This window comes from Tubulanus polymorphus, chromosome 5 (genome assembly GCF_964204645.1).
Source record: "Tubulanus polymorphus chromosome 5, tnTubPoly1.2, whole genome shotgun sequence".
NCBI classification, from domain to species: Eukaryota; Metazoa; Nemertea; class Palaeonemertea; order Tubulaniformes; family Tubulanidae; genus Tubulanus; species Tubulanus polymorphus.
In genome coordinates this window covers 11590264-11614281 of record NC_134029.1, presented here as the reverse complement: position 1 = coordinate 11614281, position 24018 = coordinate 11590264, and the positions used below count along the sequence as shown (strand labels likewise).

The 24018-nt window shown below is 37.1% G+C and overlaps 1 protein-coding gene across 3 annotated transcripts in view; it reads right to left on the bottom strand.

Moving 5' to 3' along the window:
* Positions 1 to 24018, bottom strand: part of LOC141904983 (phospholipid-transporting ATPase VD-like) — a 117188-nt gene that overhangs the window by 88604 nt on the left and 4566 nt on the right. For all 3 annotated transcript variants that reach the window (XM_074793651.1, XM_074793652.1, XM_074793654.1), the window contains exon 2: positions 9361 to 9813. In XM_074793651.1, coding sequence (XP_074649752.1) covers positions 9361 to 9758 — 398 coding nt within the window. In that variant the 5' untranslated portion in view covers positions 9759 to 9813. The remainder of the gene's footprint in view (positions 1 to 9360; positions 9814 to 24018) is intronic.

The following is a 24018-nucleotide window of genomic DNA, read 5'->3' as shown; positions in this document are numbered from 1 at the left end:
GAACTGAATATTTTCTGAAAATAGATCAACAAAAATTTAAGTTAAGACACAGAAAATATCAAAACTTTTTTGGCAATTAACTGTTTTTAAAACGGTAAATTTCCCATTTTAGAAGATCTAAAAATCTTGTGTATGTGGAGCTAAGTGGACATCTTCCACTCCTTTGCTTACCCAGATATCATAACGTATAGCACATAAATATACATTATTGTTACGGTTTTTACGTCAAGAAACAGCCATAGAATTTGATTTTACCAGACATTGACTTATCTAATATCTTAAGGTAAGGTAAGTATCCATCGACGAAGTATCTAACGAAATTATAATAATAATAATAATAATAATAATAATTTATTTACTTATAAAGCGCATTTCTATAAACATAATCATTGCACTTCACATTATTAAAACATATAAGACAGAAGCAGATTAAAACACTAATTGTACAGGTTTCTAAAATAAAAAGTTTTTAAACGTGATTTAAAACATGAGACAGTTGGACTTTCACGAATTTCCTGTGGTAGGACATTCCATAAAGTTGGTGCCATGAAAGTAAAAGCTTTACGTCCAGCAACACGACTGTTATTAAGTTTAACTAAAATTGTTGGGTCATTGCTAGATCTAAGAGGTCGACTTGGAACATACCTAGTTAAAAGACTCTGCAAGTACACTGGAGCAGTACCATTAAGACATTTATAGACAATTAATAACATTCTAAAATTTACTCTATCTAAGATGGGCAGCCAGTGCAAATCACGTAAAATGGGAGTAATATGGTCATTTTTTCTAGCCCTAGCAATTAGGCGAGCAGCATTATTCATTACAAGTTGCAGTTTTTTAATATTAGACGCAGATGTACCAGCCAACAGAGAGTTTGCATAGTCTAGCCTGGAAAACAATAAAGAGTTGACAGCATTTTTACACGATTGGTCATCCAGAAGTTTACGAATTTTGCTAATGCAATAAAGATGATAATTTGCTTTGCGGCACACATTATTGATATCATCTGACATCGACATGTCCTGGTCAAACAACACCCCTAGATTATTAATTACTTTACTAGGTAGAATCTCATCATCATCAATTTGCAAAACAATATCAATCGGTAATTTCTTGCGAGCTTGAGGGGACGTCAGTACAGCAAAGTCAGTTTTATCGCCATTAGCCTTAAGTTTATTCACATGCATCCAGTTAAAGAATACTCTGACTGAATTACTGAGTACAGACAGAGCTTCATACACTTGCTTGATGTCGTTGGGATTAACAACCTTATACAACTGGTCATCATCAGCATATATATGATAAGGATGATTAAAAGACCTTATAATTTTACCAATAGGCTGCGTGTACAATGTAAAAAGTATAGGCCCCAGGACTGAACCTTGGGGTACACCACAGAGTAACGGTTTGCTAGACGATTTAGAGCCGTTTACCACAACAGTTTGTGTTCTGCCACTAAGATAGGATGATATGAGTTTCAAAATATTACCATTAAAACCGAAATCTGTCTGAAGGCGATTTAATAACACAGAATGATCTATAGTGTCAAAAGCAGCTGACAAGTCTAGCATAACTGTAAATACAACATTGCCTTTATCAATTGCACAAGATATATCATTGCACAACTTAAGAAGAGCTGTCTCGGTACTGTGGGCAGCCCTATATGCCGACTGATAAGGTTCATAAAGATTGTTAATTGTCAGATGATTTACAATACGATCAACAATTACCTTTTCAATAACCTTGGACAGGAATGGTATATTTGACACAGGTCTGTAATTCTTCAGGCTCTCACTGTTTAGACTAGGTTTTTTGAGGAGTGGGTGTATGATGGCATGTTTCAATGCATCAATTAAATAGGAGCACATTTATTCATAGTTGCCACACAAATAGTTCAAATGATTATTCACAACAACAAAGCTATTTCAATTAAAAACTTCCTTCTTTGGAACAGACACCGTATGACAGTATTTATAGTACTCCCTAGGAGAGCGCAGTAGTGCAGCGTGTGTATATACGTGAATACACAGTGTATACACTTTATCATGCACTGCAGTGTGTATGTACGCACATTAGATATGGATTACATACCAGCGGGCTTGGTCCGCAGATTTTTAGCGAGTGCGAATAGCAAATGAAAAAGCGCACACAACTGTGTGGAACCAATTAACTCTCACGTAATCACAAACGACACCAAACGTTTGTCGACTGCCTCTCCAAAAATGGCGTTGTAGCCGCCGGCTAAGGCTGGCGCCATCGTCTATTGCTTTTTCAGGAATGTATTTTGTAGTCAAAATAAGACAGTGATATGACAAATCCAAGCTACGACTATAGAAATTGCCATACTTACTAAGTTCGAGATACTAAATTAGATAGCCGACTCCATTATAATCCATACAAACAAACAAACTGTAAGCGGACTAAGCACAGCACGAATGTTGAATGAATTGCTAACCATTTTGTGCTACCCTTAATAACATCAGAGGTGCCGGAATTCCAAGAAATTCCGAGAATTTCCCGTATTCATGTCGGAAACACAAATATAGGTCAAAAGTAACTTATAGGCCTAGAATGCAGAGAATTTCCGACGTTTTTCGCGTTTGATCTGAATTAAGCAAATTCTACTGTACTAAATAAATTGCCCATGGGCAAAGTGTGGTTTACCTTGAAAACTGGAGCCTGTTTGGCAAGGGGGCATTGCTTATGAATAATCTTTTTAATTTGGAAGTTCTATTATTTCATTTTATCTTTCTGAAATAATTATTTTGTAGTCAAATCAAGGCCAAAAATACATTTGTTTACGGTCCATGTCCAAAATGTCATAGGGTACAGGTAGGCAGGAAAACTATTTTATATTTGGAAAAAACATTTTTCACAAAATGGAAAATAGTTGAATAAAATTCATATGATATCACAAATCAGAGGGTGGCTAAATAGTCTTGACAATCATTTCCAATGTATGGCTGCGGAAGCTACGAAACAAAGCGGGTACCGTAATTAAAAATCGGTGTATGTCAGCAGATCGTTTTAATACCACTAAAATATTCAGACCTCGACCTATACCTACAGTTTGCAGCTAAGTATTTTCAGGTCACAAGAAATTACAATTTATTATAAATTCTATCAAACAGAAAACACAGCACTAATCTCCTGCTATAATAGTTTAAATGAAAGCTTATTTTCATGCCAAACGTGCACGCGCCAGCAAGCAGCGTTATTACAGTATCATTATACATAGTAGTGTATACTGTAGTAGTACGAGCGTGTGTGTGCAACTAGCACTCAGCGCGCACGTGGAGGCGGTGTGATCGCTTACACTTCAATGTCAATCAAAACTATCACCAGGTATTAAAATGAAACAATACCTATGGCGGATATGTGAAATAATTATCTCACCAGCAATGAGCATTTGTAATTCGCAAGCGTATGGCACCTAGTCCAATGAAATGTTCGCCATTGGCTTTCCCTAATTATTTTAGTGGCGCCGGAATTCCCCGTATATCCCAAGAACAGCAAATCACATTCGCTCGTTGAGACAACACCCCCCAATCTAGGTCATTGCAATTTTATACGCAAGAACTAAGAATTTTCCCGCAAAAAACAGTTTTTCGTAGAATTTTCGTAGAAAGTTGACCAAGCCATCGACGGAAGTTCGCCATGTCTTCGATTGCATCGATTATACATCGTCTAAGCCGAGAACCAATGAAACAAATGCTCACATTAAAAAACGTACCGCGATTTAACGTAATTGGCTCGATGCCAACTTCAATATCGCTAACAAAGGTGAACTAAAAACGAAAGATACGAGATCCATAGTTTTCTAACGACCTAGCCTCTCAATCTTGTGACTGCTGCTCAGTTTCGGACAACTACCTTTGTCTGTATCCACTTCAGATAAAACAAGAGCCCCAAGGGGCACTATGGCCAGCCTGTCAGCTTTTCATAAAATGGAAAATGATGCATTCTGTGGGTTAAAAATATGTCCAAATACACTCCCAGCTCCTAGACTAGTCAATCCCAGGTTAATAATTTACACAATCCAATCGTATTTTCATAAGTAGCACAGACAGCGACTGGAGCTGCCGGGAACAAATACCTCTTTTCCCTTGGTATTATTGATTTGAATGCTGAATAGAATTTAATTTTCTGAAATTTGCTCAATATAACAAAATTGAATTGGATTGCTGTTTCACCTTGTTCATTACAGTAAAATTGAATTGGATTTGATATTTTTTTGCATCCATCCGATTTGAGAAAAAGCTATTTTTCCTGGACTTTGCACAATTGTCAATGATATTTTCTGTAGTGCAAATAAAAATATTCCTCCCAAAAACCAAATCAACAAATGATTTCACAGAAATCGATATTGAAATACAATTTTAGATCTTAAAATAAAACCCGGAAGTAAAACGGTAGATGATACCGCAGGTTCACGTGAACACCTGCTGATCTCTGCGGCTAAGCCAATCAAAAAGAAGTCTTTGCTTTCTGATTGGCTTCTCAAAACAGATATTTTTGCGATCAGATTTTCGCGAAAAAGCTCATATCAATTTTAACGCGGCCCTCTTTCAAAATTCATAGGGGTTGGAGAATGGATAATGCTCTAATGAATGATTTGTATGAATATATGCTCAGTTGCACAGTCAAAGAGCCTTTACTCTGGAAACCATGTCATTTAAATTCGCTCTATTTGTATAGATATTTTGTGTAGTAATAGGGTCAGCCTAAGGCTGGCCTAAAAATCTCGAAGCGCTTGCTGCTCCAAAGATAGCATGATAGAGGATCATGTTCCTCCTAACACTCTCAATCGATCAGTTATCAGACCAGGAAAAAATAGCAAAATAGTCACATGGCCACAGCCTCCACCCTCAAATGGATTTTAACTCCCAGACCTAACCACAGTACCACAGAAATCAGGGCTATCAAAATGACTTGAAATACCAGTTCAGTGTTCTCCATGTAATAAAATTCTCCGGACCTGCATTTTGCCAGCATTTGGGATCATAATCAACTAGTTTAAAATCGGTAATTTTCATATCCTTTGACTATAAAGTGATCGTCCGCAGTTTGCATGAAGCACTTGCCTGCCGGTGATTAGTAGTCTTACATGCATAAAATAGTTTGATATTCTTCCATTTATATAATTTAGATTTGTCAGTAAAGCTCAGCAAGCATTAATTTCAGTTCCATTTGGTAACCTTATTTTTGAAAAATATTTCAGTAATCATAATAAAAGTTTATCTACGGGCATTGAAACTTGAAAAGTTGAGGCCGCTGGTTTCGTTAATTCAGTGGCTGAGGCTGGAGTGCTGGGACCTTCGTGTGCATTGATTTTTTAAAATTTTGAGCATGCGGGGAAATCCCAAGGTATTTGTAGGACTACCTGAGCGGTGCCACATGGCTTCGCGGTGAGCCGTTTCTACAATTATTGACGTATGTAATAAGTTAATATGATGTGAAGCTTTGTCTGTTTCACTCTATTTATACAATTATTGACGTACCGGTAGTGTTTCAACTATTGACACAAAGTAGATCAATTATTTTGTAGGGGCGCTTGACTTTAAAGAAGGGCGGCAAAAAATAACAGGGGTAGATTTTCACGTTTTCAAATTTTCAAGAGGCGGCCCGCCCCTAAAAAACCCCTTATGGAGAACACTGCAGTTGCAGACAAAGAATTAGCAGTTGCAGAATTTTCTCCAACCACTGATACAGTGTTTGTTTTCACGGAAATATTTAGTTATCTTATATTTAGTTATCTTGAGGTTACGAAAGCTTATCAATTAAAAATTTCATGGACATGCTTGAATCCCATTCGCTATCTAAAAAAAGCACAATAATAGTGATAAAAGCCAAGAATAAGTGCATACATGATATTGCATATTTTCATTTTTAGAAAAATCAAATTAATTGATTTGCTAGTGTAAGTGTAGTAACACTCACATTAGGGCCCAGCTATGAATATATTTATTAAACCTTTATTACTTATATGTATATTGGACATTACCAGTATTTTACTATCTACATTATAAAGTGTGTAATTTTGAAGGCGGTTTAGATATCTACTCTGAGTGTTGAGGTATTATTTCATCTACTAATGGGCCACTTAGTGTCACAAGCCTCTCAGCAGCCATGTTTTATAGAAAACTAGTGAACTGGATTTATTCTACAATGTGACCATCTCTAGTGCCCTATAGCTTCACCTGCAAAAACAACCGTCACAAACATCAAGTAATTAAGGTTCTGCCAAGTAGTAATCTGTCAGATCAACTGTGTATAACCAATCGACTGGCTAGAAAAGTGTCCAGAGGTTTGCTTGCTCAGGGGGTCCGAGTTTGGGTCATTCGGACTCGCCACTTCAGAGCAGCAACTACTAAATACTGGAACTATAATCAACACTCTTGTTTTCATAAACTATTTAGGCAAGTTGGAATAAGTTATTTTGTGTGTATTTTCAAATAGGACTGAAGTTTACAGTCATTTAATGGTTATTTTAATAGGCCTCTGCACGATTTAAGATTAAGTTTTGGTCAGCATTTATTAGCAGAACCTGTCTCATACAACTAAAAATTATTATCTTGTATTATCATGTATAACCATGTATCATCTACTTTGACCTATCTATTTATCACCTATCTATTTCGACACCTCAGAGCAGCAACTAATAGATACTGGAACTATAATCTACACACTCGTTTTCATTAACTATTTAGGAATTGGTAACAGGATTAAAACTACGTTACTAGTCAGACCCAAGCTGCAGTTTTTGTGTCTAACCCTAGCTGGGCCTGGACCCCAAGTGCGCTTCTTGCCGTCCAGTCTTCATAATATTTGTCTTAAATCATCGTTCCTGTTTTGAAAAAAGGACATTCACGTCATACGTTGAATGACTAAAACTAATGTAATTGTGACTGCCACGTGAAGCATGTGTGAATGTAAAATCCATGACTAAGGTTCAATAATTCAATGATTAAGGGTATTAAACTGACAACCATTACAATCGGATGTTAGATGTCTGAAATCATTTAGAAACAACATTAAAAAAATTTAACAAAAAAAGCAACATTTCCCACTTTCATGTCCAATAATATCATGAATTCTAGTACGTCATATATATGACCACTAAAATTCAGTATCGACGGTCAGTCTAGGGGTCCGCCTATAAAAAATTCCATGCATTCTCACTGACGCTGACGACACCGACGGTGAGAGCCACGCTGCCAGAACCCCATCTAGTACCAGACCATGTCTCACACCTCTAGAGGGGATAGGTGGGGAGTTTTACTAGAATCGAGTGGATGACAGAGCAATAAAATCACCGCCGTTGACTGGACAGTGCCGAACTGCATCTGCAGTCTGAACCACAGGGGCTTGTCACAGTTTGATGGAGGATGGATGATAGGCCAGTATCCCTACATAAAAAAGAATGTTTTTATATAGGGATGCTGGTATCATCAATCTTCCATCAAATTGTGACAAGCCAGTCTAAACTTGAGCCCCATACGCATTATTGATATTATCAATGTTTGACGTATGGTACGCGGACGATATCATCTTACTTAATACTCACTTTATATACAGATGGGCATTTGTACTCAATTCTCTTTGGAGTTTGACGTTTTATTCACTGCTACTAAGACTATTCATTTATTTTATTCCTGTACAAACCTTTCAGTTTTTGAGCACAGTGTTTGTTTCCAGGACATGGTCATAAAGGAGTCCACTTCAAGCAAACATCTAAGTAACATAATTAGAAGAGGCCCCGATGCACTCTGCATCAATGACTGTGTTCTAGATTTCAACACACGAGTCAATTCACTTATGTCTCAATTTAGATTTGTTGACTCTTCTGTTCGATTTAGATTGTTTAAGCATTTTTGTTCATCTTTATATGGATGTACTCTGTGGTATTTTACTAAACCCAATTAAAAAAAAATGTTCTCAGCTTGAAGGAAAGCCTTAAGAAAGGTTTTAAACTTACCCTACTGTACGCATATCAAACTACTATACTTAATTATCGATGATCAACCTATTGAGTTTATAATTTACAATAGATTCATCAAGTTTTTCACTGGAATCAAAGAAAATCGGTTGATTCCATTGTTGGATTTTGTTGTAATCTAGCCCTGGAAGGCAGTGGCTCATATTGTTCAAACAATATTACGTTTTGTTCTCACTATTTTAAGACTTATAGAAGCGATCCGTCTGTACAAGTCTACAGCGACCGCTCTCCAGAAGAGCTAAAAAGTAAAGCCGCGGCTATTGCTGACTTCATGCGTATGCACCCTTATTCAAGAGGTTCCCTACAACCATCACCATCTGTGTATCACCTAAGCTTTAACTATATATGTATATTATGACATTCTGGAGAGCGGCCGCTGTGCACCTATGATCTGCTTTCATAGATTATGTACCGCAAGATGTATAAAATAATGTTTGGTTCCTATCGGATCTCGTTTGTTGCACCTGAATGATTGGCAGTTGTTCGGAAGGCAGCCAATTTCCTGGAAACTTAAACTAGGCCACGCATCTGAGGCACGTTTTCACACGATGCACAATGACTACAGTACATTTAGATATAACCACTGATCACAGCTTTTATACTATCATTGATATCAGACGAGATATTTCATAGCCGTCGCAGGATTCTTACTAACAGGCGGATGCGACAGCCGACAACTTATATTGAAAGCCCTGGGAGATTACTGAAATATCAATGATTCAAAAGTGTAAATTTGGAGGGATTCTTACATCACAAGTCTCACGTCACATGTATTGCAAATAGTCAGATTTAGCGAATTCGTGTACTATTTTTCAAACCCAGAGATTTATTTAAATATAATTTTGTACTGGTATATGGATTAGCTACTTATTGAATGAGATCATAATAAGCATTTTGACAAATTAAGGGCTAATTGAAGTTTAAATCGGCTGCGCTACAGAGGGACTGCTCTGATTGCCCATTACCGTCGAGTTTCCACTCTAGTCTCCAATCAAGGAGCAAAGTGAGGCAAAGATGAGTTCAGCAGCCTCCTCAGAAAACCTTCAAGTCTCCAAGGCTATTTTGACATTGGTCAGACATAGAGGTTCAGCCACTGGAGACTGGGGTGTTATGATCCTCATACATAAATAGGATTCTGTCTACCTACAGGCCAAGGACAAAAAGTGAATGCAATAGCAAGTGGGCTAAAAATGCTTATGAACGAACAGCTCAGGTTTGGAGTCTCTAAATTGATTTTTGCCAGTTATGGGCAAAATGAGAAAAGACTAACACTAATCTGGATGCGCCATATATGGTGACTCTGACAAAAGATTGCTGGCCAGATGCCAAAGACATTTTTATAAAGGTGAAAAAATACTCACTTAAAGAACACCCTGGATTTCATATTATTAACTTTCTTGTCAGACTGATATCTCCTAAAATCTTCATAGGCATCTTTTACTCCAGTGACTGACAGTACAAACAACAATGGCAGCATTGAAACTTCTTTCATAAAAACACTCAGCTCCGGTATCCAATTCAACACAATGAGAAATAGGAAATAAACATTCGCAAAACGATGAAACTGTTCAAATAAATTCTTTGGCAAAAATGTCCACACATTATATTTGGTCGTCTTTATCAAATTGTTTGCATATGTTCGATTCAGGTGTTCCGCAGGTGCCATCCCCTCAAACGTGCAATAATTTGAGAAAATTGTTCGTGTTTCAGCTGGCACATCCTTCTGCTTTTTCACGGCCCTTTTGATTATATTTCCCATGATTTTAGTGTGCTTCACAAGTCCAATTCCATTAATGCTGATGACAGACTGCCTCCTAAAAAGATAAATAACTTATGTTACAGATGCAGTAGTGCAAAAAAAGTTTAAAATACAATGAGCACACTGATATCCACTAAGTTAGCAACTAGCTTCAGCAGACTCCACTCATCTCGAATTCATTGGGACCAGAAAAAAATGAACTAGTTAAGCAGATTCTAGTTGGGGTTTTTACGAAATTTACCAAAAATATTAAGAAATTAAACCTCAATAAACGATTCAGTATCGATCTACATGGTTTGTTTGTTTGTATGATGTTAAATTTCATACAAGCAGCGAAATTCTTAATATGGACTTTCCGAAATTTACATGAGTGCATCAAAATTAAATATTGGTACTCTAGATTAGAGGTTTATAAGCAGAACAAATGAAAAATAGTGAAAACTATTGGATTGAATTCATATGATGGGAGAAGACTGACTTTTTACAGATAATTTCATCGAAAAAAAGGACGGAAAATTTTAAGTTCTGAAGAGAAACTAAGCCTCCTTTGGAAGTTATTTTGTACCAAAGGAAGAAAGTTTCATATGCGATAACAAAATGGACTTCTCTTAGGCAAAAGTCCATAAAAAATTCAGTGAAAATAAAGCGTGTTTTGTCTCATTTTTTACCTCCAAAAATGTACTTGGTGTGATGAAAATGAATGATCATAAACGGCGACTTGTACCGTGTATTATTTTGGCGCGAAATAGTAGAAATCAATAAACGTGTTGGAGTTTGTGTGTTTGTGTACGTACTACATAACTGAATCTCTTTATGAGCGATGTACATGTATCGTCTTAATTGTAGCATGGATCGTCCTACGGTAACCTACTAATTATAGCAGTAAACGCATGCATGTTTTTAATCAATAATTGTGTTTGCTGCCGTGAGGTCGTTCAGATATTCGAGTGGAGAGAAGTTTGAACTTAATTTTGGTCAAAAAATAGTTCGAGTTGAACGAATATTCGAGTTGAGCCATTTCGAGTTGAGTGAATTTGGTAAAAGTGCAGATCTGCACCTCTCGTAAATAGTGTCAATCAATTACATTAAATATCACAGTTTCAGGCTCAGGATGTTATCAGGAATGCAATACAGTGGTTTATTTTATGATATCTCCGCTAGAAAGTAGATTTTTAGCCTCGAGTTTGTCTCGAGATCGTCACGGTCTTTGAACCACACACCATATTGGATGGGTCAATCTAAAGTGAAGATTTGTTTAGAATATTTGCTGAAACAATATTTCATGACCCACTCAAGTTGAGGAAGAAAAATAAAACATTGTTGTTAATTTCAACAATCATATCAGACAATTTGGCTAGCATTAATAACCGCAATATATTTCATCAAATTATGAAATTTAATGAAGGACCATGGGTCCAGTAGGATCAACTGAGTGCATTTTGGTTTTGTCGCACGCGACAATTCAATATTTATTTGTTTTGTCACCTGCGACAATTCAATATTTTGGTTTTATTGCCTGCGACAATTCATTATTTTGGTTTTATCGCCCGCGAAAATTCATTATTTTGGTTTTATCGCCCGCGACAATTCAATAGTTTGGTTTTATCGCCCGCGACAATTCATTTTTTTGGTTTTGTTGCCCACTTTATTAGCTTTCGAATAATGAGGCCAATTAATAACGTAATAAAGACTTATGCTTTCGCCTATTTTGAAGTCAATTAATCTGATATAGTGTCGAATATTAAGGTCATTTTGGCAGATTCTTTTTTTTTTTAAAGTGATATTAAAGCGATTATTCAAGTGATCCTACTTAATGAAAGATCACATATTATTTCTTTTTCTAAAGATGTACATACGCTTATATGTCAAAAGCGATAAAGAACCTCGAGTTGTCACGTTCCATCTCGACAAGTCGCCATATTTATGTCGACATATCGCGATATATCGCGTCAAGTCGACATGAATATGTCGACATATCGTGACATTTTCACGACAAATTTGCTTTTTTGCCCATTTTCCACGGGACAAGCCGTCATTAGAAGACACGTCGAAATGTAAGATGAGGACGCCAGTAATATGGTGACTGAGTTTCAAGTCGTCATGAATATGTCGACTTGTTGCGAGGAAAATGGTTGTGAAAACGAAATATGTCGTCAAAACGACACAATATGTCGACATGATGCGATATATCGAGATATGTCGACATAAATATGGCGACTTTGTCGAGTTGGAACGCGACAACACGAGGCCCTTTATCGCTTCCGTACTTCTGTATATATGGGACCCGTACAAAACCGTCGCGACCTTTTATCACGACAAAATTATGTCGAACAAATGTGATATGTCACGATTTATCGACATAATTAAGTCGATATATCGTGTTAATATCACGATAAATCGTTATACGGATCACGCCTTTCACCAATGTTGACGTCTGTATCTCAACATAACCGCGTACCGTCGACATAATTATCACTTCTTTAGCTAAAATGTCGTGATACGTATGGCAATTTATTGAGACAATATCGCAAAAAGTCGACATAAAAATCACGACATTTTAAATAAGGTCTTCCTAGTTACATCGATATATTGAGATAGTTAACCTCATTTCAATAAGGGGACGTAATGATGTTTAATGTTAGATGAATATGAAAGAAGAAATAAAGTTGGCAGAAAAATTAAAATGACTTTATAATCACCAGAATCTGGTGGACATATTGAATGGTGTTCAAGTCGTATCACCCCAAATGCTAAGGCACAATAATAGTGTTCGGTACATGGTCGATGATCTAAATAGGTCATTCGCATCAATACTTTGTCACGATTGATTTTCAGCATGCGACAAAACCAAAATGTTGAATTGTCGCGAGCGAAAAAAACAAACTAGGGGTCCAGGGACGCCATGCCCACTTGGGAAGTTGTTTCAAATGCTCAACAATCTAACAATTTCAACATTCAACGCCCCCTGGTGACCATTTACAAAAACCAATGACCTTGAAACTCACCACAATCATAGAACATGTCAGCAGCTACGATTTTGTAATTGATTGTGATAACAAAATATGCCTCGTTACCAATTTAATATGGAAATACTAAGTCATTCTACTATTCAACGCCCCCTGGTGACCATATTCAAAACCCAATGACCTCGAAACTCACCACACTCATAGAACATGTCATGAACTACAACTTTGCAATTGATCATGGTAACAAAATATGCCTAGGTACCAATATAATAAGGAAATACTAAGTTATTCTACTATTCAACGCCCCCTGGTGACTATATAGAAAAACTTATGTCCTTCAAAGTCGCAACAATCATAGATGATGTCATAAGCTACAACTTTCCAATTGATTGTGGTTACAAAATATGCATAGGTAAGAATATAATAAAAAAATGCCAAGATATTGTATTATTCAACACCCCCTGGTGGCCATATACGAAATCCAATTACCTTGAAACTCACCACAATCATAGAACACGTTATGAGCTACAACTTTCTAATTGATTGTGGTATCAAAATACGCTTAGGTATCAATGTAATGTGGAAAAACTTTTTCCCACTTACGAACGAGTACTGGTGACACCAAGATGGCCGCCAATTGTGTCATAATTGGCTGATGAAAAATACCTGTATCAGGTATAAAACATCCCTTTCCAAAAGAATACCCATCACAAATTGTAATGAGAAATGGCAAACCAGTAGGAAGCTACAGGACTCAGAATTCGGGCCAAAATTAACATTTTTGGGCACTAAAAAGGTCATAGTACGGCCATCTTGTGTCCGACCGACCCAATTTTCGATATGCTGATGGGCCCTGGAGGGATTCACATATAACCGAAAGATCAAGGTAGTTGATCAAAGCGTCTTCAAAATTTCCCTCAAAAAGTTCAAAAATGTGTAAAAAGTGCTGATTTTGGCGAACAACAATGGCTGCCAGTCGGCCATCTTGATTCTGACAGGGCCAGTTTTTGGGCTGAAGATGTGTCTAAAGTCCCAAGTGGGCTAAAAAAACGGTCGCGGGCAACAAAACCAAAATATTGAATTGTCGCGGGCGACAAAACCAAAATATTGAATTGCCACGGGCGACAAAACCAAAATAATGAATTGTCGCGGGCGACAAAACCTTTGTCGCGTTATTTTAGTTTCGTCGTTTTGTTGTAATGTCGCCCTCATTTGCATATTCATGTTTTTTTTACGCATGGCCCTTATCAGCCACCATACTTAAGGCCTACCGGTACTGAGCTTTACTGTCTCAAACAAACACAGTATAATTGTTGCGTTAATTAACGCACTCATTGGATTGAACTTCAAAACAAAATTTACGATATTTAGGAGGGTTGTTATTCAATAGGCCTACGACCAATCTGTCCGGATGTTAGGCCTACGCATATATATAGGCCTACATAGGCTAGTAGCCTCTATTAGGAGGAATCAGATTTATTAATATGCATGTTAATTAGTGATTAAATGGTTGTGACTTGCAATGATCAATCACAATTACGAATTTTATTGCCAAAAATGAAGATTTTTTTGAAAATTTCGTCTCAGCAGACAGCTTTATAAGCCAGACTTTTCATTTGAGTTTTTTCATCATAAATGAAACTGTTATTTCATTAATTCATAATGACTTAAGCCGGGCGTAGGTGGGCCTTGCGACGGCTTGTGACTCACTGCGACGCCAATCATTGCGACCGCCAGCGACAATTGTGTAGCAACGACTCATCGACCTACGCTCCCTTGCGACGGGTTGCGACTTTCAGCAACGCCAGTCACAAGGAGTCGCCAGTGTTCTACTTTCTGCGACGCGACACCACTGTCACAACCAACCTACACGCTCTTGCGACTGGCAGAAACTAGTCGCACACAGTCGCTGACAATCGTATCACAACAGACTTGCTCCGAAACTTGCGATGCAACGCGAGAATCGCATCGCGTCACAAGGCCGACCTACGTCCGGCTTTAAGTTACTGCGGAGCCTCAGAAATAGCTTCTTTTTTTTTCGTTCAAAGACCTTTCGCTTGAAAATTCTTTCGTCGGAACAAAATTTATTTCGTTCCAACCAATAATATTATGTTCTTTTGAACCAATTTGAAAAAATCGTTAGAACAAAGTTGAACAAACTTTTTTTTGTCCAAACGAAAGGTTTTTTGTTCGAAACAATCGTTCGATCGAACTGAATCGTTTTATTTTGAACAGAATTTTCTTGTCAGAACATTAAGTTTTTTGTTCGAACAAGTATATTGTAAAAAGTTTTTTCTCCAAACCAAAAGTATTGAGTATTTCGTTCAATCAAACAGAATTGTTTTCATTCAAACATTCGTTCGAAAAAATTGTTTTCGCTCAACCAAATTTTTTTGCCGGGACAATAAGTTTTTCATTTCAACAATAACATAGCATTCAGAAAGAAGAAAAGTTTTGGTTCAAACAAAAAGCATATTGTTCGATCAAACAGAATTGTTTTCATTCGAACAAGATTTTCTTGTCGGATCATTAAGTTTTTTGGTCGAACAGCGTGTTAAGGTCGTTTTGGAAATTAACTACTGTGTATGTCATATGTCAGGACATTAAACAGAAGACGACTTAGGATACTACCTTGCGTGACTCCACTAGTTAGACCGACTTATTCCAAGATGAGGCGCTCCGTTGATTTCGGCTACAAGTTTTCGTCCAGAGATAATGCTGAGCCATTTCGGCGACCTATCATTGATACTGTTTCCTAATAGCCTTGTTTAGTAATGGCTGATGTTGTACATTATCAAATACTCTGTCGAAATCATAAAGAGTAATTAATTATCGCCTAACAGTCGATTTTCCAGAGTCAAATAGGACCATCTGGTCCAGTTGTCCATGGTTTCAAGTAGATCTAATTGACTGTTTGTCGAGCTTCCTCTTATAAAACTGTGGTAACCATTGAACAGGATTCTAAGACTGTGCAGAAAACACGTTATCGCTGCTTTGCAGCTATATTTAGGGGTTCTGCTGCCTCGACAGAAACCCTATTGGATTCCAGCTGATTATTATTTTAACATATTTTCCACTGAGTTTCGTCACATAAAAAGAGGCCCATGGGCCTTGAAGCATTGGTAGATTATACCGTGGTATTAAGTGGTTATAATGTTTTACATCTGCCGACAAATCTTCTATGACGATGTTGATTGGGAGGACCACAGACTTAAAGGTCTATTTGTCTAGTACGATTTTATTCCTGATAATGAATTTATTTTCTGCCGAACGATTTAGCCTAGGAACGATTTTTCTGAATGCAATTGCAAGACCCTCTGATCTTAGAGCTCCAAGCTCTGATGCATGTACGCATGCAAAACGTTGCAGAGAGCGATGCCGGCGTTGGTGTCACTGAGGCCGGCTGATGATTGTTTGTTTGTCTTTTTGTTTGTTTGGCTTTACATACGTCTGGATCTTGGTTTGGATCTTGGTTTCCCAAGACTATTCCTATTGGATTGTTCATTAAACCTCACGACAGTACGGCCTTTGAAGTGTTGCCTGCACACTGTTCGCAGCCAGCAGGATTCGAACCCACTTGTCACTCAGCATTGATAGTAGATTCAACAGCATCACGCCTTATCTCACTGAGCTACCGAGGCCGCTCGATTCAATTCCAAAAAACTACAGCAGCGGCAAATAACCATCGCAATATTGCAATTTACGACAAACAACGCGTAAATTCAATCACAGTTGTTTAACGCATGGAAAAGATAATAAAAGGTATTTTTTCCCGGCGCGCATTACAAAGCGAATCTCTGCCGAGTGCGTAAGAGGGTGCTACCGCCTTATGAGTGCGCAGCAGGCGGGTAAGGCGTCCTAAAGTGAAAGCTTATATTAGAATATAGCCGAATCGAATTTTACAATGTCAGTCGACTGATTGATGATACAACATGGTTGTTCTCGGCATACTTAACAATGATATTTTCCTCCAATAAACAACTCTGGTAAAATTGAATAAAATGATCTATATTTATTGGTGATATCGTATCATGGTGGTAGCCTACCGTTTACGGTTTGATGTTTCGTGTCATCAAGAAATGGTTTTAACTTTAGTAAAGGCGTTCCCACACGATCACATACGGGTTTCAGTCACGAGTAGGCTGCCGTTCCACTGCTCTAGAAATACGTATTCTGAGAATTAATCCCAAATAATCCCATGGATACTGATAGTTGAAATAACAGTGATATCCAAACACTGTGATATTTATAATCCGGAGGTACATAATTTTATGTTTTTCTATTCAGAAGAGGCTGTTCCCCATTCTTTAATGCCAATGTCAATGCGGACATATCGCTATGCGATTGTTTAACCCGCTCTTATCTACCAGATAATGAACGAGAAAAATGCGATTGAATCATTTTTTGGACCATTAAATCAGAAATCTGGCGACGCTATGTTGTGGGGAATAATTGAAACATTTTTTTTAGTCATTTTCAGCTGTTTCTAATGTTTTACGTGAACGGAGTGACAATTTGAAGTTACTATGAAAATGAGAAGAGTCAGCGCTATTTTTTCGTACTACTATTTTCGATCCATTTTACTAGCATTGGCATGATGTCATAGACGTCAACCAATGCTAAAAATATTCAAATAAAATTCATATGATGTCAAATATCCGAGGGTGGCTGAATGTATGGCCGCGGAAGCTAAAATACCGGTGCAGTAAGAAATCGGCGTATTAGATCGTTTTAAATCTTGGAATTTACAACTACAATATTCAGACCTCGACCTATACCTATAGTTTGTTGCTTAGTATTTTCAGGTCACAAGAAATTACAATTTATTACAAATTCTATCAAACAGAAAACACAGCACTCTTCTGTTGATGAAATGTCAAACGCGCCAGCAAGCAGGGTTACAGTATCACTATAGTAGTGTATACTGTACGAGCCTGTGTTTGTGTGCAACAGTCTATAGCATTCTGCGCGCACGTGGAGGCCTCGTGTAGTGAACGTTCGCTTACACTTCAATGTCAATCAAAACAATCACCGGGTATTAAAATGAAACCATACCTATGGCGGATAATAATTACATTCTAACCAGCAATGAGCATTTAAAATTCGCACGTATACGGCACCTAGTCAAATGAAACGTTCGCCATTCTATGGCTTTCCCATAATTATTTTAGTACGGTAGCGCCAGAATTCCCCGTATATCCCAAAAACAGCCAATCACATTCGCTCGTAGAGACAACGCCTCCCAATCGAGGTCATTGCAATTTTATAAGCGAGAGCTAAGAATTTTCCCGCCAAAAACAGTTTTTCGTAGAATTTCAACAATGTTGACCATGTCATCGACGGAGGTTCGCCACGTCTTCAATCGCATCGATTATACGTCGTTTAAGCCGAGAACCAATGAAACAAATGCTCACATAAAAAAACGTACCGCGATTTTACATGAATTGGCTCAATGCCAACTTCATATCGCTGACAAAGGTAAACCAAAAATTAAGAAATCAACACTCATTCACATTTTCTTCAACCAGAATTTATTTTTTCATCATTTATTGTGGAACCCACGAAGATTTGAAATATAAGTTGGAAAACTATCAATAAAACTATCGTTTCGTTTTGAAAGTTTTATATAAATCCTTGTAGGTCACCTAGTCTATCATGCCACATGTATGCAATACAGAGAAATGGCGGTCAATGGCGAAATTTGTGAAGAAATTAATTAATTTCTCAAAATAATGTTGATTAATCGCTCGAAACATACATAAAATTGGATTATTTCAAAAGGTACCTGTGTTAGTTTGTGATTTAAGCCATTAATTGTGGACTGAAGTGAATAGAAAGTATATTTTTGAAGTGTTACTTTTTTCAACGGTATTTTGGCCCTTGTCATCCCTAACGTTGGTATAAGCCCATCCGATTATAAAAAGCTCACCACCAACGATTAGGTAACTAACTAATTACAGGGGTGATTTTGGTTTACTTTTAGGCTAAGTCCTCACCAGATGTGAAGTACCAACTGCATCCCTTGATGGAGAGCCCCATCCACGTTGGAGCTGCACTGTCATTATAATACACTTCGTATACCAGGACCATACTCTCATCTTGATAATTTTCATTTTGAAATGCGCTTCCTTTTATCTAGTGTCAACACGCCAGACAATCAACATAGAGAACTTCTACATTCTACCCCCCAAAAAAATACGATAAACTATCAGACTATTTGCTCGTGGAAAACGACCAAAAAATGTAGAAAAATGATCTTCAACCTTCATCATCATCCTGGTAACCAGCCTCAATCAACAGATTATTCTGCTGGTACTCAGGTTGTAGCTGGATTCCTAGGGTGGGTTCGGATGCTAACTCGGTCCCTCGCATCAAAAGTCTGTATCGTGCAAACAATGAAGTTACTCCTTATACTATAGTAGCATAGTTATTTCCAAAATCTTGCTGTATTAAATTAGGGACTGACACAAGTTCTTTATTAAATTAAGATTAATCAAAAATTAGTCTTAAGTTTAAATCTGTACATTTATTTGGCAACCTGCTTTCGATCCGAGAATCTTGCCAGGGGAGTTTGGGCGTAAGTTTTGACAGGAGACGACCAAACCTTGGCAAGTGAGGATAGTCCAACAGCAGTGACTGTGTTTGTGAATAACTGTCGAATATAAAAGGACAAAATGTATGTAGGTTACTATTGGAATTAAAAGATTAAAATATGTATTTAAAATGTAAAATATAAAACATGTAAACTCGTTAACGAGATCATTCGTTAAGACATCTCTATTCTTCATCACAGAACTTGCAAATGAATTGTGAAGGTGCTTGAGAGAGTTCTACACAGAACATGTGACACCAATTGTGACAGTGATCACACGCTATCCATTCAATATTGATTATATCCTGAGAGTCTACCGGTTTGATTGGTAAGTCAAATGTTTTACAGAACCACAATTCATCATTGTTATCATAGTCAAGTTCGATTTCGAGATCAATGATGGAGGATTCGTAAACTTTTTCTTTTCTCATTCTTTTGGATTTTCAATTTGAACCTTCTTGTTTCCTTTTTTCGGCGATGTTAATTTCTTTTTCTTCTTTTTTCTTCAATCGCTCTTATTTCTTTGTAAACGTTCTTTTTTTCATCAAGTTCCCATTCTTTTTTTTCAAGATAGTTTCTTATATTTGAACCTGTCAGAACACGCGCTTCTTTTATTATTCTGGTGTTTCTTTTGTTGTTTGTGAATAGTGAAAAATAAAATACATCGGCTAGTACTTCCGGGACAACACCTTGTTGAATCAGAGTCATATCTACTTTCTCTTACATTTATGGCACTGAAAGCTGAAAAATCAATGAAATTTAATCAGACTTACATTTACCCATAGCAAATATTTTTTGAAATTTTCTATATTTGAAACTGTATCTATAACTAGTCAGATTTAGGTAAAGGATAATAAATCTTTATAGTTTAGGTCACACTAAAACAAGAGCCCCAAGGGGCACTATGGCCAGCCTGTCAGCTTTTCATAAAATGGCAAATGATGCATTCTGTGGGTTAAATTTGTCCAAATACACACCCAGCTCGATAGACTAGTCAATCCCAGGCTAATAATTCACACAATTTAATCGTGCTTTCATAGGTAGCACAGACACGACTGGAGCTGGCAGGAACAAATACCTCAGATATATCTTTTCCCTTCGTCTTATTGATTTGAATGCGGAATAGAATTTAATTTTCTGAAATTTGCTCAATAAAACAAAATTGAATTGGATTTACTGTATAACCTTGTTCAATAAAGTAAAATTGAATTGGATTTGATATTTTTAATAGAATTTGATTGAATTTGCGGTTTGAGCACATGGCTAATTAGCATATCAGGGTCATCCATCCGATTTGAGAAAAAGCTATTTTTCCCGGACTTTGCACAAATGTCAATGATATTTTCTGTAGTGCAAATAAAAATATTCCTCCCAAAAACCAAATCAACTAAAGATTTCACAGAAATCGATATTGAAATAAAATTTTAGATCTTAAAATAAAACCTGGAAGTAAAACAGTTGACAATACCACGGTTTCACGTGAACACCTGCTGATCTCTGCGGCTAAGCCAATCATATAGGAGTCTTTGCTTTCTGATTGGCGTTTTAAAACAGATATTTTATATTCAGATTTTCGCCAAAAAGCTCATATAAATTTTAACGAGGCCCTCTTTCAAAATTCAGCTTCGTAGGGGTTGGAGAATGGATAATGCTCTAATGAATGATGTGTATGAATATATGCTCAGTTGCACAGTCATAGAGCCTTAGCTATGGAAATCATGTCATTTAAATTCGCTCCATGTGTATAGTAATAGGCTCAGCCTATGGCTGGCCTAAAATCCTGTTCTTGAGGTGGGGCAATCACCAAAATGGGTAGGTAAGTAGGGATTTCTTTAAGGTATGGAAAGGTATTAATTCTTAACCCCTGCCAGAAAATGTTCTGTTTTTAACCCTATTGGATTGTTCCTCACGACGGGACGGCCATTGAAGTGTTTCCCGAACACTGTAAGCAGCCAGCAGGACTTGAACATATTTGTCACTCAGCACTGAAAGTGGATGCAACAGCATCACGCCTTATCTCACTGAGCTAACGAGGCCGCTCGATTCATTATTCCAAAAAACTACAGCAGTCACAGTGGCAAATAACCATCAAGACATTGCATTTTAAGACAAACAACGTGTAATTTTAATCATTGTTGTGTGTTCAACGCATGGAAAAGATAAGTTACTTTTCCCGGCGCCCATTATAAAGTGCATCTATCTGCCGAGTGCGTAAGGGGCTGCTACCATCTCATGAGTGCACATGAGGCGGGCAGGGCATCTTAAAGTGAAAACTTATCTTAGAATATAGCTGAACCAATAGAATTTTACAATAAACTGTCAGTCAACTGATTGATGATACAACATGGTTATTCTCGGCGTACTTAACAATGATATTTTCCTCCAATAAACAACCCTGCCGTTTTTTAAAGCTAGATGACGCACTGCCATGCAGGTTGTATGATCAGTTGAACAAATCTGAAAGTAGAGAAATTTCTCCATTGACTTATTTCTAACAATTTATTCTATGCATGATATGTATTTTCTAAGAGACCAAATACCTGTATGATGTAGGGCTCAATTCCCCTGTTTACAATAACTTCCAAAATGTCTTTCCGCCGACAACTGGATGTAATTTACTAAGATTTCCTCTTTGTCACTAGTCAATGCTTGTGTTTTGTAGGAGGAATGCAGGACGAAAATCTTAGGCCTGTAATCTTGCTGATAATACTCACACCAAAGTCACACAAAAAACACAAATTTGAGAGGCCTTTGAAATGTAAAATCTGTAATTGACGAACAACGGGGATCGTGTGAATTGTTTACATTAGCAACCATCTGGTGATATCGGCTTTTTGAGCCGTTCGTAATCCGTCGATAGGCCTAATACTTATGAAATTGACGTTATGTTTACATTAGCCTATCAGTCTTATTTATATGGTTTCGTGTTATATTAGGTAATACCTACCACAAATCATAGAACTGACATCAGTCATCTGCTATGTAAACAAACCCGTCAACAGGTGCGCGCTGAAAGGGAAATACTACTGCACGATTGGGAATCATGCCAACCGGGTATCCCCGCGTCAACCGAATTCCCTCACGTTATAGGGTTTGGAAAATTTTCACTTGAAAACCCTAACACTTCTTTTTGCCACAGCGCCACAGCATATATTAAGATGACCAAACCTCCTGGTGTCTTCCAATACCAAAACCTAGTGGGCTCAATTCAAGTTCAAATATACTGTATCAATACTTATTCAAATATATTCTATTTAATATCCTTCATTCAATACCGGGGGTCCTCCTTATTACCGAGATGACGCAATTTACCGAGATCAACCGAGATGACATGAAATATAGCATATTTATTTATTCCTTATCGATTTTAACACTTGAAATCATGTTATATCAGTATTAGATACCTTCTCTAGAGTCATATTTTACATATTTTTCCGAATATTTTGTTTAAAAAAATTTTGACTTCAAACACAATCTCGGTTAGCAATAAAATTTCATTGAATTTGATTGATCGGCGATCTCATCTCGGAAAAGTTAAAAGTTATTTTCTACAAAAATATCCGACAAAATAGGCCTATGTAAAATATGACTCCAGCAGGCATTTGTTACTGATATAATATGATTTCAAGAGTTAAAATCGATAAGGAATAAATAAATATGTTATATTTCATGTCATCTCGGTTCATCTGGGTAAAATACGTCATCTCGGTTATAAGGAGGACCGAATACCGATACTTAATTGTTCCAAGTAGGCCCCTTTTGCAAATACATCGGATTTCCATGATCAGGCCTAAGTAGACATAACACAAATAAAAATATAGCTGCAAAGCAGCGATAACGGGTTTTCTGCACAGTCTTAGAATCCTGTTCAACGGTGGATTTCGACAAAGCATTTGATAAGGCACAACATCAGGCATTACTAACCAGGCTATTAGGAAACATTATTAATGATAGGTCGCTCAAATGGCTCAGCAGTTATCTCTGAACTAAAACTTGTAGCCGAAATCAACGGTACACCTCATCTTGGAATAAGTCGGTCTAACTAGTGGAGTCAGGCAAGGTAGTATCCTAAGTCGTCTTCTGTTTAATGTCCTGACAAATGATATACACAGTAATCCAAAATATACCAGACCGAGTAAATTTCCAAAACGACCTTAACACGTCGCTCGACCAAAAAACTTAATGTTCCGACAAGAAAATCCTGTTCGAATATAAACAATTTAGTTTGATCGAACAATACACTTTTTGTTTGAACCAAAACTTTTCTTCAATCTGACAAAAAAAACTTTTTGTCCCGGCAAAAAATTTATTAAGTGAAAACAATTTTTCGAACGAATGTTTGAATGAAAACAATTCTGTTCGATTGAACGAAATACTTAATACTTTTGGTTCGGAGAAAAAACTTTTTACAATATACTTTTTCGAACGAAAAAATTAATGATCTGACAAGAAAATTCTGTTCGACCGAACGATTCTTCGAACGAAAAACCTTTCGTTTGGACAAAAAAAATTCGTTCAACTTTGTTCTAACGATTGATTCAAATTGGTTCAATCGAACAGAATAGGCCTATTATTAGTTCGAACGAAATAAATTTTGTTCCGACGAAAGAATTTTCAAGCGAAAGGTCTTTTGAACGAAAAAAAAGATATTTCTGGGGCTCCGCAGTAACTTAAAGCCGGACGTAGGTCGGCCTTGCGACGC